The sequence below is a fragment of the Corvus hawaiiensis genome, chromosome 8 (assembly GCF_020740725.1).
Source record: "Corvus hawaiiensis isolate bCorHaw1 chromosome 8, bCorHaw1.pri.cur, whole genome shotgun sequence".
NCBI lineage: Eukaryota > Metazoa > Chordata > Aves > Passeriformes > Corvidae > Corvus > Corvus hawaiiensis.
In genome coordinates, this window is record NC_063220.1 from 4,131,447 (window position 1) to 4,149,806 (window position 18,360).

Genomic DNA, 18,360 nt, shown 5'->3' on the forward strand with positions numbered 1-18,360 from the left:
TAACTCAGCCCCTACAAAGGCTGTCCATCACAGAAAAGCAATCAGAAGATATTTTCAGCAAGGTGAAAGTCATCAGAAATGTGCTTTTACTGTTATTTCACCTTGCAGGTGCATTGCAGCATTAAAGTACTTTGCATACCTGTGACCTAAGCATAACTTTAGCCAAAGAAATTAAACTGCCAGGGTTCCCATTAAAAGTTTCTGCTGTTGGAAGATGAATTATCAACCAAACTTTTCATAGGAAAACCTCTAAATTTAGCTGCAAGGGCAAAATTTATGATATTGGCCTCATTAAGAATTTTTATGCAAGACCATAAAGACCTAAGAATAGTATGAATAGTATAATGAGCATTAAAGTCTTAATTCTCACAAAGTATACACTTATTTCTGTGCTTAATTTAGCTCTATCAGTAGCTTCACAGTTTTGCATCTTAACTGCACGTTGGAGTGTTTTGTTTAAACAAGACTTGAATCCTGTATCTTCCCATGGGATAGGAGATTGTCAGACTAGACAAAGCTGATATTTCTCCTTTTCCAGGTCCCAGTATCTCTCTGCTCATCAGGAGTTAGACAAGCACAGACTTGTAGGAATTGGAGAAGATTACAGGTATGGCTCTTAAAATATGGGCTGAGGAGGAAACATGATGCTTCTCTCTGCCCTTCCATTTGAAAAACTGGACGTATTCCAAAATTGATGGAAAGCACTCCTTAAGGAAAAGAATGGTTTGTCTGCTTTGCCTCTGAAGGAGGAGGACAGAATGATTTCCTAAATGCATCTTTATTAGACACAAGAGCCATAAAAGCAATCTGGGCTTGTCTGGTATTCTTTATTTAGACCAGAAGGAAATAAAATAAATGAATAATTTAGGCAAGAGTCATGAACACAAGTGTTTTCCTTGCCCTGCTCATACGTACATCCCGCGGAACTGTTTCTGAGGATCCCTGCTAATACAGTTGTGTGATACAGAACAGCTAAAATTGCAGCACAGCAGCTGTAATTATGCTGCAGGAGTGAAGGAAACCAAGCTGGCTCTGCAAAAGGTGGGGGTTTTTCCCAGAGCTTCAGTGGAAGCTGTTGCAGCAATAGGACAAAGCCATCATGAGGATGAGAGCGCTTTCAAATATCCCCACACATGCTGAGATTGCAAATTGAGCCCCTGGCTTGAGGAGGGAGCTCAGCAGCACCCCCAGGTACTGATCTCGCTATAGGCAACCCTAAAATAAGAGGTAAATTCAAAATTCAAGAGATGAGATGGTGGCTGAGATAATTCCTGAGTGTTTCTCGTGCTGATTTTAAGGGACAGGGGATTTCTCACGGTGCCCAGCTACCAGAACTGCTTTAGTGCCCTCAGCTGGGACTCAGCCCCCTGGGAGAAGGAAAATTGACAATAATGGACACTGAAATGTGGCCATTTAGCATTGCTGTAGGAAAGCTGTTCTGGAATGAAAACCTCACAAGGACACACTTCCACAGACAAATGTTATTAAGTCTGAATCCAAGCTTTGTGTCTTTTCTCAGCCTGGAATTAATTGATTTGATCCAGACATCTTATTATTGTTTCTAAAGTGAATACCTATCCATGGCTGCAAATCACAAGTAAAATCATGGTTGGATATGGGCCAGGAAGAGCAAATGTCCACAGCAGCCTCTTCCCTGAACCTGCAAACTTAATGTTTGCTTTTCATCTCTGAACCAGAAATGCTGTAGGTGCATTTCGTTAGTAAGTTCTTATGTACATAGGATGTGTATTTCTATGTCTCTCAAAGCCACAGCTGAATTCCCTGTGTTTTATAATGATGAAATTTTCAGCTGGTTAAAGAAACAACCAAATAACTGGGTCATTTCCAGCTGAATCCATTATGCAATCGATTCACACAATCTCTGATCGTTCCTGCTGTCCAATTTCTGTAGCTTCCCCAAGGTTTTATCAAACTGGCATAGAGAGTACAAAATTATTAAGACAGTCTTACTGACTGGGTGGCAATTTTCATTGCTACATGAAAGATTTCTTCAAGTTAAATAAAATATATTAAAACAATACTTTAAAAAGTAAAGTTTTTATGAATGCCATAAATCAGCTTCTTTTCCTGTATGTTTTTCAAAACTAGGTTGTCCTGGTTATCTGCAGTAGCTTTAAGAAGCAGGGAACACACACCCCAACAAAATAATTTATCCAAAATTAAATTCACAGCATGACTCAGGATTTTTTTATTTTTCAGTCGTGAAATGGCAACTTCAGGTGGATTTTTTGAATTATAATGAGTAAATCAGAGTTAATCAGAAGAGGCCATACTGAAAAGTTTGTCGCCACCATCTCTGCGCATTACAAATTGTTGTTTTGGTCTGCATGCTCCTCTTTTCCTCCCTTTATTGGTGTTGGAATCCGTAAGCATGTGGAAAACATGAATATTCCTAAAGTATTAATATTCAAATATTATGGCTAAAAATAGAAGACATCATTTTAGTTAAACCAAAATCAAAGGTCTTCTCTAGTGGAAAACTGCACAAATTCCATACATCTAAGCTGTTGCAAACAATAGTCTTGATGATTCCAAGAATACCATCCCCATGCAGAGTTACACAGATGGAAACAGCTAAAGGTCTTGGAATGCAAATCCTGTTGCTCTGCTCCCAGCTCAGGATGTCCACTGGAGAAAGAGGAGGAATTATTTTCATTAATTTTCAATCAAGTGTTGGAGCAAAATATTCAAGTTTTTTCTTCCCAATATAAAAGATAAAAAGTTGATTTGATTTGGTGAGTTAGTGAAGTCACAGCTTAAAGTCTAGAGAAAGCAGGTGTTCTCCTCTTAATATATAGGATATATTAGAATATTAATATATATTAATATATTAATATATGTAGGATAACTGTAAAAAATAAATTCCAGGATACTCTTGAATTGGTGGTAAAGATCCTCATGATTTCACCTGGAATATTGTAAGGCTTGAGCACACTGGGAAAGGACAGAGTGTTGTGAACAATGCATTGCAGACTTTCTGCCAGAGTTACCTGTTCTGCGTGTTGCAGTCCCTGCCTGCTCACACAGCCTTGGTTTCACTAACAGCTCCTGCTAAACTGAGCATTTCCTAATATTGGCCTGGTAATCTGATGCATTCATAGGCAACACAAGTAATTCATCCTTGAAAAATAAAGAGCAGTCAAGTGCCTTTCTCTGAGATCCATATGAATGTTTTCTGTCTGTTACTGAGCTTCAGTTTCTCTAGAAACAGAGATAAACACCAAAACACTCAGGGAATTTTTTCAGCCTGGAAAAACCCACCTTGCAGCCTAAATCCACAGGCAACCCAGGAATTTTGCAGCTTTATAGTGAATTAATAACATTTCATTCTGAATAAAACCAAACCTTCTTCTCATACCTGCATGGGCAGGTGAATGTCACTGCAGGGAACCCCAGCCCACTCTGACAGGCAGCTGCCAGGCTCAAAAATAGCCCATATCATACAGCTTTCATCAAAATAGGGTTTTGCACAGCAGAGAGCAGGGGTGGATAGGGACTGTGCCTGTGCATCCTATGGAGCTGGGATGTGACACCTGGGGTAGCTCCACAAACCTTTGCTGCAGTTTGGTAGCAGAGAACAGGATGTGAAACAGAGACTTTTCACCTTCTATTTTATAACTCCCATCAGTACCTGTAGATTTCCCCTTGGCTTTGGTAGGTGCAGCACAAACATTGAATTAAATGATATTTTACGGACCGAACATGCAAAAGCAGCTTGCTTTTCTTTTCAGCTTGCCTTTATTTTCAGCTCAGACCTGGCACAGGTCGTTCTGGGTAACTTTTGAGTGCAGGGAATGTTGAGATTGTTCACAGAGGAAAATGCACCAAAGTGCAAAACCATTCTCAGGATTGCACCATGAGATTGATTTCCAAAGCTCTCCTGAGGACCAAACTTGTTAAAAAAAGGCAGGCAGCTCCCAGCTATGCAATTTACTCCCAGCAGAGATCTGTCAGAGCCTGAGACTTCTTCCAGTTGGAGTATGATGAAAGATGCAACACTCTATAAGGAAATGCAATTAAAACAATCAGACAATGAAACCAAAATCCTCCCAGCTATTCCTTCCTCTGGCTTTCCTTGTACATCCTGTCTCTTCTCTGTTTTGGATAATTGAATTGAAAGCTCTTTGAAATGAGGAACTGTCTACATTTTAGCTTTTATGTAAGACTGAGATCACTGTTGGTGCTTTAGAAAATGCATTCATTTTTAGCATTTGTCTTTGCTACCTCTGAAGGAGGCATTTGGCCCTGGATTTGTGTGAGAACCCTCCTAAGGATGAACGAAGCAATAGCAGTGTGAATTGACAGCATGTAACATTTTTCCAGAAGGATTTTAGTTTGTTGTGAACTAAGGAGGAGTTTGGGAAATCTCATGTCTTGCAAGTTTGTGCCTAACAATGCAAAACTGCACCTGAAAGCTAAATACAACCAGGATGAGATTGTCAGGTACATTCTCACTGCCCAGGGCGGTGGTGGAGTCCCCATCCCCGGAGGGATTTAACAGAGGTGTGGATGTGGCCCTTGGGGACAGCAGTGGTGAACGTGGCAGTGCTGAGGGAATGGTTGGACTTGATGATTTTTGAGGGCTTTCCCAACATAAATGATTCTTTCATACTTTGATAACCTCATGACATTTTGGTGAGGGATTAAAAAGCCAAACATTTTTCTGCTAATCACGAAACAGAATTTTCCCAGCCTCTTATCTTCCAAAGCCAGAGCTCCAAGCACTGGTTTGCTAAAGTAATGGCATTTGCTTTTCTGTCCTCAAGGATGTGAAGAATTTGGGGCTTAAAGACGTGGTCCTTGGTTCAAAATTGCTCTGTTTGTGCTTAATCACCACCTCTGCAGAGCTCAGCTCTCGGGCTCCCAGACCTCTGTAACAGATGCTATTGTGCACCGGGAGGGACTCTGAGTGAAGTTTCCAGAACAGATTTTAATTAGAAACATAACTTCATACAGTAGCTTGGAACGAGTACCGGGAGGGAGAAAAAAATCCAAGCAAGTGATGGAAAAGAAAACACCAAAAAGAAAAATAAAAGGGCGTTTCAGTGGTGTTTTGTACTGAAAAGCACTTGACAGGAAATACTGTGCATATCAGTGAAAAACTGAGGCACAGAGCAAGCAGTAATAACTCTCTGAGCCCCTGAAAACGGTGTAAATCTGCGTTGCCTCATTGATTTTCCAAGAGCTGCCATTTCTCATTGACCTCAGCACTGCTGTGCTCGTTTATCCCAGGGAGGACCCCGGCCAGCTTGGCGCTGCCGAAATCCAGAAACTTTGAATACTTGTTTGTTTTGTGTTGTTTTGTTGTTGTGGGGGTTTTTTTGTTGTTTTTCCTGTTTAATTAAAATTTAATCAATCTTTTGTTTTGTAGATTGCCCTCCACTTGGTCTAGAGACATTAAAAATTACTGACTTCCAGCTCCATGCCTCCACAGCGAAGCGCTACGGCCTCGGGGCCCACCGAGGAAGGCTCAATATTCAGGTAACATCAATTTTTCCCCTAAGTGGGAGCATGGCTCCAGGTTGTGCTGCTGAATAAAGAGAACCAGTGGATAGTTATTGGTTCTGACTGCTTTGTCAGCTCATGTAATGCAAATGAAGGGGAAACACTGGCACTGTAGAAGTGAGTAGGTTTGATGGATAACCTTTGGGTTCGTGGAAAATCTCCAAAGTTGGTGTGCAAATCCAGACAGACCTCTGTGAGCAAGCACAGGTGGAGGCAGCTCCCTTCCCAGCTCCAGGAAATCATCCCAGCTCCCTTCAGAATCAGCCTGCAAGGAAGCTCTCACAGCAAGTTTCGTTTTCTTTGTTGTTTGCATGTAATTAATGACAATGGTTAATTGAAAGGGTGGTTTCAAGTGAAACCCTTTCCCTAAGGCAGTTTTTTCAGAAGCAGTGATTATATTATCCAAAAAATGCTTCAGTTCAGGACTCTCTAACATACAATCTTGTCTAGCTTCTTTTGTTTAAGATTAAAAATGTGTTTAGGAGCTTTGCAGGACCAAATTCCATTTTGCCATTTCTCATGTTTCTGTTTCCCACTTTCTTATTAGTGCTGTTCTCTGAATTACAGTCTGTCCAGACTAAAAATGCTACTTTGCATGATAAAGCGCAACATTTAAAGCCATAAACAGGATATTAGCACCGAGCCAGCAGTGAACGGTCTCTGAAGTTTATTTAGTTTGTTATCTATTATTATTAGATGCCTCCATTTGTTTTAGTCTCCAGCTGAAGGGGTTTGATATTCATGGGGGCTAAGGCTGGGGCTGGGAGGGATGAGCTCTGATCAGCAGTGCCATTCCACATGGCTCCCACTGGAAGAGGGATGACCCTTGGTTAAAATCCCACTGTGCCTCTGCACACACAGCTCTCTGAGCTTCTCTCTGGGAAAAATACCTGCATACCCCTCCTGGGTTTATTTCAGTGTTTGTTTTAATGTATTAAAGTTGGTCAGAAAGCTCAGGAAACCACTTTGGAAAAGCCAGCTGGGGAGTGGGAATGGGCTCTTCCTTTCCAATCTGGTGTGCAGGTACAGGGGGGTGTGTGCAAGGTGAGGTCTCACCTGGAGCCTTCATATTTATTGGCTTCTGAGATCCCACTGAGGTAGTTTGCTTCTTTACTTGATATTTTCTGCTAGGAAAAAAACCTCTCATGATCACAAAAACAGGATGCAGATGATATTCAGGGGGGTTCTGGAGGAACGTTTAATTATTTTATAACACTCTTGTTTATATAATGGCATAAAACCAAGGACTGCGATGCAAACCTCTCCGTTGGTTGTGGCTACTTATTTTTCATGCTGCTGTTGAAATTCAATTTATTTAACCACAAGACCACACTGGTTTAGACCAGGAGTCCATCCAGTCCTGTCGTCACCAGTACTGTGTTAAAATAAATAGAGAGATAATAAATAAATATATAATATATATATAATAAATAGAGTGTTACCTGTGGCTGATGTTTCCTCTACATATAGTCTCCAGAGAAGCCAAGGGCACAGTCTTTACTGGGAAGCAAAGCAGAAGCAAAATGCCACTCAGCTCTTCCTGAAATTTCCCAAAGCTTGGATTAGACCAAGTGTGATCCAAAGCTTTTTATCCCTACTGAAACAATAGATAGAGAAATTCCCTAACCCCCCTGACCACTTAGGGTTGCTACCATGGCTGGCGCTGTTAGAAAGAAATTGGGCTTGCCTTTATGTTTCTTTACAGTTTTCTTTGGGCTTCATTAAAAATGAACAGGACTAAAACTTTTCCAAACCTAGAACCTGCAGGTCCCTGCCACTGGGGATTCAGTCACCCTCTCACTGGGGTTTCAGGGCTTCGTTTTACTCTGCATGAGGGCTTCTGAATTTCATATTTAGAGCGAATTTGCTTCTAAACAGGGACAGGTACTGCAGGTGGCTGATGTGCCAGGTGGGTAATGAGCTCCCTGGTGATTTCTCTTTGCTGCTCAGCACAGGAAGTTGCAGCACGCTGGGCAAAGGCAAAAGGCACTGGGATTTAAGCTGCTGTGTTTTCCTGCTGTTCAGAACTGAACAAGAAGGAAAACACTTGGCCCAGCTCGGTAACACTGATGTGCCTCTGGAATTCTGTGAACATGTTATGCTGTGGGTGTGGTGACAAGCAATTTTATGGGCTGCTGCTTTGTCCAGTGATCTGGATATCAACACAGAGCTGTCACAATGTTCATGGGACTGTGATGTTCCCCCCCGAAATAATACAAAATCCTCTCTCTGCCCAACCTCATCATCTGATGTGAAGTCAGCTGAGGAGCTCAGGGCTCTCCCCAGGTAACTGGCACTGCCTCAATTCACAGGGAATTTGCAGAATAATTAAGTTTTTCCAAAGCTTTTGAAGGTTTGTTTTGGTTTTTTCCTTTTTCCTGTTTAGATTATCTGAAGCACATGAAATGAATCAGTTGGTGTGTGCTTTATTCCAAAGAAGGACTGGCTTAAAATTGGATCTACTTCTCTTGTGCCCTTGCATTGTGTGGGACCTGATTTTGATGCCAGTCCTGCCTGAATATGGGGATTAAGGTGGTGTTTCTCAAGGGCAGAAGCCGTGTTAGCAAAGCCCCATATTCTGGAGATCTAGCTGCAACTGCAATAGTGGCACAACCAGTAGTAATTTAACATCATCAAGAGAAATCATGGCATAAAATAATATTAATTGAGGCTCTCTGCCTTCGGGGATCAAATTAATTAATATTTGTCACTTATACGATAAGTAAGAGTGGTTGAAACGTGAATAATTAGTCAAACTATGTTTCTTCCCCTTCCTCATTTTCCTTGTTAGGGAAATCCAAACATTGAAGATTAACCAAGTAAAGCAATCCCGTGTCTGCAAACACAGGTATTTGTGTATAAAGGAGACCTCCCAGAGCCTAAAGAGGTTCCAAGAGAGCTGCAGAGGGACTTGGGACAAGGGATGGAGGGACAGCACACAGGGAATGGCTTCAAACTGCCAGAGGGCAGGGCTGGATGGGAGATTGGGAAGGAATTGTTCCCTGGGAGGGTGGGCAGGCCCTGGCACAGGGTGCCCAGAGCAGCTGGGGCTGCCCCTGGATCCCTGGCAGTGCCCAAGGCCAGGCTGGACATGGGGGCTTGGAGCAGCCTGGGACAGTGGGAAGGTGTCCCTGCCCATGGCACGGGGTAGAACAGGATGATCTTTAAGGTCTCTTCCAACCCAAACCATTCCATGATTCCATGATTGCCTTCCCGGGTCTTCCTGGTTCCTTTTGAAAAGCTGCATTATCAAATCTCCAGGAAAAGACAAAACTACTGGAGATCCACTTGCAGCCCATGTGTTTTAGTTCTTCCCTACTGGCAGTGGTTGCTATAAATACCTGTGATGAGTAATGCTTTTTTTTTTCCCCTCCCAAACTTCCTATGGTAAAATAATTTTTTTGATCATCTTGCTGGGAATGGAAAAGATTTTAAGTAGAGGTGGTTTGATATTTGGTGTATTTTTACTGCTGTTCCAGCTGATTTCTGGCAGAAGACTGGAATTTCTTTCTTTATTTGAATCATTTTGGTAGTATCATCTCTCTCCTCATTATAGAAATAGTCTTTTAAAACAGTGGTAATGTGAGCAAGTTTTTATTCTGCCTTGCAAACATCTAATTTGGAAGAGAAACATGAATTAAAATCCAAAGTCACATTATTTGTAAAGTAATTGTAACCATCTTATTTTCTGGATACACAACAAGCAGCTGATTTGGTTCAGCTGAATTACAATTTTCAACTTTCACACTTGGGAATAACTTCTTTGTGAGTGACAGAACAAAGTCTCTCTTCCTCTATCCAAAAGGTATTTTTTTCATAAGATACTGCATATTGAGAAACATTTTTGCATTTGGCTGCAAATGAAACACAAACTGGGTTAGACTTGGAGTTATTCTTGAATATTCTGTGAAGGGAAAAAGGATTTGCTCAAGACTTTGCCCTGGCTTCCAGTTTTTGTTAGCTCCTTCAGTCTCTTGCTTATGAAGATAATTTAAGTATCCATGACATAACTTGAATCTATTCTTTCCAGTAATTCAATATGGATCTTTTTAAATTCAAGTAAACACCTTGCTGAGGAAAGGTATCTTGATCTGTGTTATTTGATAGAATACTTGGTGATAACTGTACCCACCTCTCAGGAATGATCATTTTCCCAAAGAAATTTAATAGGAATTCTAATTACTAAATATTTGCTTGAGTTTATAAGTTTATTTATTTTATTGAAACAGTTTTTTGAGGTGGCCATAGGGCAAATTAAGCACCTTCAGAAAAAAATATAGACTTGAAGCTTGAGAGGAGAAATTGTAGCACAGATTTCTTGATTTTTTTTCCTTCAGAAACATTTCTAGAAAGAGCTCCTTGATTGAAGTCCCCTTTTTCAAGTAGTACTCTGTGCTGATTAGACTCAGACACCTGCTTCTTTTTACCTGTAAAAATCATTTTTTTACCTTCAGAGAAGCTGATATCAGAAAATAAGAGAGCAGGAAGGACTAGCAGCATGGTTTCTCCTTTTCTTTCTTTTTTTTTCTTTTTATGGTATCTTTGCCCCTATTTAAGGCCAGAGTATTTTAAGCTGTGGATAACTAAACTCCTCATATTTTATGTGCAACTTAACTTTATTTAGGCCCAGTTGAAACCATGGATACTCATGTTTGTAACCTAGGTGGGAGGGGTTTTTTTAATAAGCACTTTTTCCTTCTGCTTTCCTCTTCTCATTGTAATGTGGAGGAGAGCTCTGCTCCCTGATATGCATCACACCCATGGGAAACACCCTCAGCTTGAATAAGGACCAGGGATTGGGAGATGGGGGGACTTGTTCAGCAGGAACTGGTGGAATTTCCCCGGTGTGAAGGGGATTAGCAGGATGCTGGTTCAAGGTGCTCTGTAGATCTTAACACTTCCTGGCAAGCGTTGGTTTTTAAAGCCTGAGGCTACTTCAAATTCCATCGTATTTTAAATTGCATTGAAACCTTTTCTTGCAAAGGGTTATAACTCAGGTCAGTGGCCATGTTTATATTCTCATGTTTTCCCATTGTTCTGCTCTCCCTGAAGAATTTATCTCCCATTGTTAAAAGGCTTTTTCTCCGTGTTTTTTTCTTTGACTTCTATACAAACTTCCCCTTAAAGTATCAGACCTAATGCATAGGAGTAGGTGGCTTAATTTAATTTTGCTAGATGGAGGAATACAAATAACTTTTAGGCTGCCTTATCTCAGATCTGAATACCTGAGAAAATGAGAAGGCTTAGGAATTGAATCAGTGTCCTGTGTTTTGCAGCACTTCCTTCGGATCCCATCAGGCTCACACTGGGAAAAGGGATTAACCACTGCATCCTCTCTGAGTTAGAGCCACCCAATGCTCATTTGGGTAGAAACAGTCTGTAAACCTCTTCATGTTCATTTGGAAAATATTTAGCAATATCCATTCTTGGAATTGCATGGATGGTGATGGTAAATCCACATACACCACAGATGAAATTCCACAAAAACACATGTAGCCTCAGAGGACCACATGGCAAATCTTCTGTGCTGTTTATGGCAGTATCCAGCTGGGTGCCAAACATTTCCTGGGTTTTAGAAGGAAAATAAATCTCTGAGGGCTTCAGATGCTATGTTTCATTAAATTCTAGTTCAGATTTATTAGGAAAACAGCTTACCCAAAATACCTTCAGCTATTTCTTTGAAAATGCTGGGAAGGCTGTTTGTGGTGGGTTTCCCAGCAGAAATTGGGATACAGATTTGTACTCAAGTTGGGGAACAGCCAGACATTCCTGAATTTTTAACCTTTGCCACCCTAGCTATGAAAATTAATAATTCTGGTCCTGGTGGGAAGTCGTGTTACTGTTTCCTTATGCCCTCCACTCTACTCTGCTGCTTCCAGGGAAAATGGGATTGTCTAATCACCGACCATTATTTACATGGGCTAGAGCTGGCTTTTTAGAAATGTCAAAGCTCTGCAGACCATGTGGCTAATTTGTTCTGGATAAAGGCTCTATCAGGCCACAGGCACAGACAGGTGATCAGACTGGAGCTCTGTTTATCTTTTCTGACTTAAATTTATACAAAAGCATTCTTAGTTTTCAAAGGAACTTCCCAGAATTTCCTGCCCCGCTTTGAGTAAGGAAATATTTTGGTGAGGGCCTCAAGGGTCTCAAAGTGGTGCCAGAGGAGTGAGTGGGATGAGTGATGTGTTCCTTTCTTTTTCCCATGAAAGACCTTCAGTTTCCTAGCTCTGATTTATGGTCAGCTTTGCCTTCTTTTCAGGCAGGTGTTAACGAAAATGATTTTTATGATGGTGCTTGGTGTGCAGGAAGAAATGACCCCTACCAGTGGATTGAAGTAGATGCTCGAAGGCTGACAAAATTCACTGGAGTCATCACACAGGGAAGAAACTCCCTCTGGTCGTAAGTACACGCTGGCTTTTCTTCGTGGGATTCTGAGCTTTCAGGCCAAGGAATTCATGTCCTGATGTGCTTTGGTTCTTCAAGAAAAAAAATCAAAACAGAAAGAGTGGAAATTCTGTGAGACATTGAGAAATTGAATGGGGGAACACTAAAAGGCCAAGTCTTTATATATGGTATAAAATAGAAGTTTAAAGGTCACAAACTTCCATAGTCATTACCTACATCTGAGCCTTTACACTCACCTTGTTGTATTTGCTGGTGTTAAACTTCCTCATTCTTTTCCAATATTCAATTTGATTAGTTTAGATAAAGTTTTGGGCCCTTTTTATTTAGTTTAGAATAACTACTCCTCTTTGAGATGTCTTAATACCTAGGCAATCACCAAGTAATTGCTGTAATTCCAAAATAAAATTATTTTTACATGAGCAGCTAAAACAAACTTTATAGCACTATATATATAAAAAATAAAATATCTTTTATATGTAAATATATTATTTATAATTTTATATTTATATATTTATGATTAAATTTTATTAACTGTAATAAATATTTTAATTATATGTTTATATATGATTGTATGAAACAAAAAATATATATAAATACTATTTTTGAGCTTTCTGGTCACTGCTTGTGCTAGAGACCGTGTTCATGGCACTGAGAAATAAGAGTTTTGCCCAGATTTGTGTGCATTTACTCCTCTGTGTCTGTTGCTGAGTGTATATGAGGGATGCAGCTATCAGATTCCAGAAACAGGAACTGGAGGTGAGGATTTGGGGTTTTTTTCCTGCTCTATGTGTGTTTTTTTGGCCTTTTAATTTGTCATTGGGTCTCACAGCTATATGTGAGCAAACAATGCCACTTGTGCTGCTGGACCTTTTGCCCAAGTATGCAGGAGATGCAGAGCCACTCTGACAGATCCGTTCTGTCAGAACTCTCCCTTAGAAAATGAATGTGACATCTGATTAAAGGTAAACCAGAAAAAATGCCACTACAACTTAGGAAAAGAATATTTTTCTTTCAACAGTTTAATTGTCTGTGGGGTTTTTTTGGTTTAATTTCTTTCAGCGCGGCTGTGGGAGTAGGAGCTTATTTGGCAATAAGGTTTCTATATTCATTCCACATTGTTCTGTGGTAGGTAGATAATTACTGTAGCAAAGCCTTACTCTTTTCTTTATTCATCCTCTTGACATCGCTGTTCCTCTCAACACCAGAGCTGCACTGCTTCATCCTGTCGTGTTTCTATTTTTGGTTCAGCTCTGTTAGGAGTTTGCAGCAGGACCTGACACTCTATTTATAGCTGGTATTCACAGTCATCTTGAGGGGTTTGGGGATTTTTTGCAACCATAGAAGCATAGAAGGGTTTGGGTTGGAATGGACCTTAAAGATCATTGAGTTCCAGCCCCCTGCCCTGGGCAGGGAATGTTGCTTTTGCCCTTTTTTTCCCATAAAAAATTGATGGGCAGAACCCTGAGGGTCCGCAGGAAGAGCAGGAGTGGTGCTGGCAGAGCAGGTCCAGGCTCCCTGGGGATTGCTACTCAGCTTTGAGGAAAAACAGGCCCATTTCTGCCTGATAGGAGCAAAGGTGGTTTCAACTGGACCAACTGCACTGCAGGGCAGGTTAATGTTTACCAAAACCCACGTCCTGTAGGACTGAACTGTGTCCCATGGAAGGACCAGGGGAGTGGGGAGAAATACTCCCAGTAAGGGACAGAAGAAGAGTGGGGTAGGACTTGTTTTGGGGTGGGCAAGTTCCTTTGTGCCTGCTTTGCTCAGAAAACAAAGAAGACTCATCAGCTTCCTTGCCTTGCCCTCAGCTGCTGACTGTGATGGTATCAAAAAGAATTGTTTGTGATATGAAAGTTTGTACCAAAAGATGCCCTTCTGTTACCTGAGGCACCTTCCCAGCTTTATGAGGCTGTGTGACAAGATGAGAGTGCTTTCAGACTGATGGAAACATACGTTGGAGAATAATCTTATTGTAGGTTAGAGAGCCAAAAAACCACCTCTCTGATCTGTGTTGTATTAGAAGTGAAAGCCTGCCAAGCAGGGGAGCCGAGGTAAGATTTTTATTTAGTCCAAAGCCTTGGAGACTTTCCCAGCTTTATATTTTAAAAATAAAAAATCAAGGCACTGAAGGAGGGCAGGCTTATATTAGATATTGGGAAGGAATTGTCCCCTGTGAGGGGGTTGAGGCCCTGGCACAGGGTGCCCAGAGCAGCTGTGGCTGCCCCTGGATCCCTGGAAGTGTCCAAGGCCGGGTTGTACAGGGCTTGGAGCAACCTGGGATAGTGGAAGGTGATCTTTAATGAGGTGATCTTTAATGTCCCTTCCAACCCAAACCATTCCATGATTCCATGACTCTGGGATACATGCTCTGCTCACATTATGATGTCATAGGGGTAAGGAACCAGTAAATCAACTCTTTTTGTTGAACAAGAATCTTTAACAAATGAAAACATGTACTTCACTGGAAGATCTGCCTACATCAGATTTGTACCTGCCCTGCTCCCTGTAGTTTCCTGCTGCTGACTTAATGAGGACATTTAAAATGCCAAGGCAGGGCAGGCAGGGACACCCTGCTGAATCCTGCATCAAACAGCTGTGCCCTTCACTGCAAGGCTGCAACAGCTGAGTTCTCAGCAGCCTGGCTTTGCTCTCCTGTGTGCAATGCCACAGCCAGAGCTCTTTTACTGGTGCTGGACTCATCCTTTTCCTCCTTTGGAGCAGCTCTGGCACCTGGAGCATGGTTTTGTTTGTGACCACTCCAACCAGACACGATCTGCTCACATCCAGCTTTACTTATCGGGTGGTTTTTTGGGGCTTTGTGTGCAATGATGGACTGAAGGTTACACTTCACACAATGCAAAGAGCACAAAAATGCTTGAGGTTGCCACTTTTTGTGTGCTGGCAGGAGCTGCTTCTCCTCAGTCCTTCCTCTTCTGCTATTCCCCATCTGTCTCCTCTGGTGGATTGTGGCTCCTCTCGCCCAGCCCAGGCTTGAGACAGGAGAGCCTTGAGGAGGAAGAGGCCGAGTTGCAGAAACAGCTCTTGAAAACACAGATGACCCAACCGGAGAGAAGGAAACTGAACCTGGTTTGTAATGAATACTTGGATTGTTTAATCATTTCCTTTTTAAGGAAAAGCACTTCTGAGTCAATTTTTTTGCTCCAACTGCCCGGCTGTGAATTCTGTGATGGTCACACGGAACCAAATCTTTCTGCTCTTTTTTTTTTTTTTTTTTTTTTTTAATGCCTGTAACAAGCAAAAATAGGCTTTGAACAAAAAATCCTGGATTTGAGGAGTCCTTCCTTTTACCAGTCAAAGCAAGCACGTGGGCTCAGGGGCTGTTGGTGTTCAGGCACCTCAGTCATTCCTGGGAAACCTGAAATCATGGAAAAGTGCTCTTTTGCCACCATAAATGGGCAAATCTGCTTAGCTCATCCAGAAGATCAGCAGATGATGAATTTCACAGAAAAAGTGGAGCCCAGCTGCAAGAACCAGTTCTTTTTGATTTTCACACTGAAGACATCCAAAAGTCAGGAGTGCTACAAGTGCTGGTTAATAGGAATAAAATCCAATGCCTTGAAAGTGGGCAGAATATCAGTTGCTTTGGGGGAGAAATAATATATGCAATTTTTCCTATTACTGCCAATACATCTTCCAGTTTTAGGAACCAGATTTCTTTAAACAACTGTTCAAGGCTGTAGAGTGGGACACTGGATGCATCACTGTGGAATTGTGCCACTTATTTAAAGCAATGATGTGGTAGTTTAAAATATGCACTCTCTTGACAGAGGGAAAGAAAATATTAATCACTCTTAGCAGTTTGGGAAGAATCTAAAAAAACAGAAGAAACTTGTTTCCCACAAACCCAACTCTCTTCTGATAATTCAGCATCATCTTTTGTATCAAGAGAAAACCCACATGTCAAAATAGAGTCAGTGTGTGCTGACAGTAATTTAAAGCTTCGGGCTGTGTGAATGCAGAGGATGTTTTGGTTTTCAGGGGAGGATGGAAAGTTGCAGTGAGCAAGATGTATTTGTGATGATGCATTTTCTAAAAATTAACCTTTTGGTCGTGGTAAATGGTGAACTGCCACGAGTGCCATGGAATGACAAAGCGACAACAACAAGAAAAAGCATGGAGGAAACAATCCATGCAGAAAGCTGGAATTCCAAAACAAAATTCTGAAGTTCTTAGGAAAAAATCAGAATAGATTTACTTTCAAGTATGTTCTCTTTAAGACCTTTCATCTTCATGAAAATACTGAAGATTTTTTTTATTTTTATGCAACATATTTGTCTTTAAGGAAAAAATGGAGGGGGAACATCTTAATTTTTCAAGTCTGATTTGGGTAGAGATTAGTCCCTGTGTCCTGTAAAATTACAATAGCTCTTCAAAGGTTTGAGGAGACACCACATCATGGTGTTGCTGGCTGGAAGGAATGATTTCCATGTATTTCCTGGTTCTAAATTGACACACTTTTAAGCTGGTCACTTATTTTGATTCATGCTGAAGAAACATTTTCAACTAGAGCTGGTGTAGACACCACTGCACCCTCCCTACTCTGTCACTTGTTTGATTTCCCTCTGCTGCTCTGTAGGGATAACAAGTAACAAATACTGAGCAGATTGGATTTTGTGTCTCTTCATGGTTTTGCTAAAGATAAGATTGTTGTGACTGAATAGGGGACTAATTTTGCAATTTTTTGCAACACACCCTTGACCTCAGCCTTACCTGTGTGCAGTGTAGCTCTTCAAGATGCCCCAGCATCCCTTTTGACAAACTGTCCTGAGGGAATTGTAGGTCTGTAACAAGCTGGGTGCCTTCCAGAGATACAGTTGAGGATAAATTTAGGTCAGTGCAATCTGCTTGCTTGCTTTTAATTTCGGTGGTACAGCATTCTGCTCTTCCTTTAGTGACAAAATGAATGTGTTGCCCCACATTTCACCTTATTGCTGTACTCACCAGCAGTTTCTCAGAAGATGAGATTTGTTTTTAGGCAGTCTGTATGGCAAGGGGGTAATTTCCTTGCTTGCAAGGCAGTGAAAACCAGAGTGACAGAATCCTCAAGGCTGGAAAAGGCCTCTAAGATCATCAAGTCCAACCATTAAAATAACACTGCCAGGGTCCTAGCAGCTATTCCTGGTACTAAGGTCATGGTCTCAGCAGTAACATTGGCTTCCTGAAGAGAGAATCACATGAGCATCTTTAGTATTCTGACAATAACAGAAGACAGAGCAGTGATAATCCTTCCCGTGACACTGTGGTAGCATTTGGGAAAGTGGAGTGGATATTTACAGGTATTTGAGCTGTTACTACAATCTAAAAAAACAGAATTTTGCACCGCACACATGAAGGCTCCAAATTCAGCAGTGCAATGCTGCTCGTGAGAGCAGAGAAGAATAAACCCTAAACCCTGCCCAGCTCACAAGTACAACAGACAAACTTGGCACTGATTTTTGGAGCAGTTCCTCCTGTCCCCACGCAAAGGCTGTGAAAACGCACCCTGGTGAAACTTCAACAAGTTCAGTGGATATGTCTTGATGTTCTACCCAAATCCTGTAACAAAACAAGCAGCTGCTGTGTGCAGACTCGAGTTGTTCTGGTGCATTAAATCAGTGCTAACTGTTACTTGCCCTGACTGGGTGACAGGACTGCAGAGATTATTACAACTTTCCCAAAGTCAGCCTCATGTAGTGAATTGTTCCAAATCCATAGAAATCATGTCAAGTGTATTGATGGGAGTTATAAAACAACCTGAACTCAGTGCAGGAAAAGCTCCCTTGATATAATAATGTCAGCAGTTACATGTTGTACTAATGTTTATGATTGGTTTATTTAAGAAGTTGTATTTTCTGTTGACTGTGGCTCGGTGGATCCTTCTCAGGGGCTTTCATGAGCCAGCCTTTGGCAGCTGCCCCTCCAGTGCTCTCCATCTGTTTAAGTTCAACCCCTGTGCCCTGTTGATTTTCCAGCTCAGTTCTTGTCCCCTGCCCAGGATTTTGTCACAGCATTGGTCACCGCTGATGAGCACTCCCCACCCCTCGTGGCACAGGGGAGCTGCCTCGGTGACCAGCTGGGGTGATCCTGTGTGGGTGGGGTGCTGACAGTACACCCAGAGACACTTCTATGCTTTCACAAGTTTGTTTGACAAAAGTGTCAGGGCTGATGCTGCTCTGTTGTGGGTCTGATTTGTCATAGGGATCCTCTGCCCAAGCCTCGGTGACTCACTGGGAGGGAGCAGGTCACTGCAGCCCCCAGGGACAGCTCCTTCCTGCTCACTCTGCGCTCTCCAAGGGTGCTGAGGAGTGGACAGAACCTTCTTGCACAGTGAGACTCATTGGGAATGCTCACAAGTGGAAGAAAATCTTTTTAACCTCCACAGAAGGGACTTGAAACCAAAAGAGCCGAAGCCTTTTGGAAAAGGCG

The 18,360-nt window shown here is 41.7% G+C and overlaps 1 protein-coding gene across 1 annotated transcript in view; it reads left to right on the forward strand.

Moving 5' to 3' along the window:
- The window catches only part of CPXM2 (carboxypeptidase X, M14 family member 2), a 68,611-nt gene that overhangs the window by 16,074 nt on the left and 34,177 nt on the right, over positions 1-18,360 (forward strand). Inside the window, exons 2-3 of the mRNA XM_048311543.1 lie at positions 5,393-5,502; positions 11,789-11,928. Coding sequence (XP_048167500.1) covers positions 5,393-5,502; positions 11,789-11,928 — 250 coding nt within the window. The remainder of the gene's footprint in view (positions 1-5,392; positions 5,503-11,788; positions 11,929-18,360) is intronic.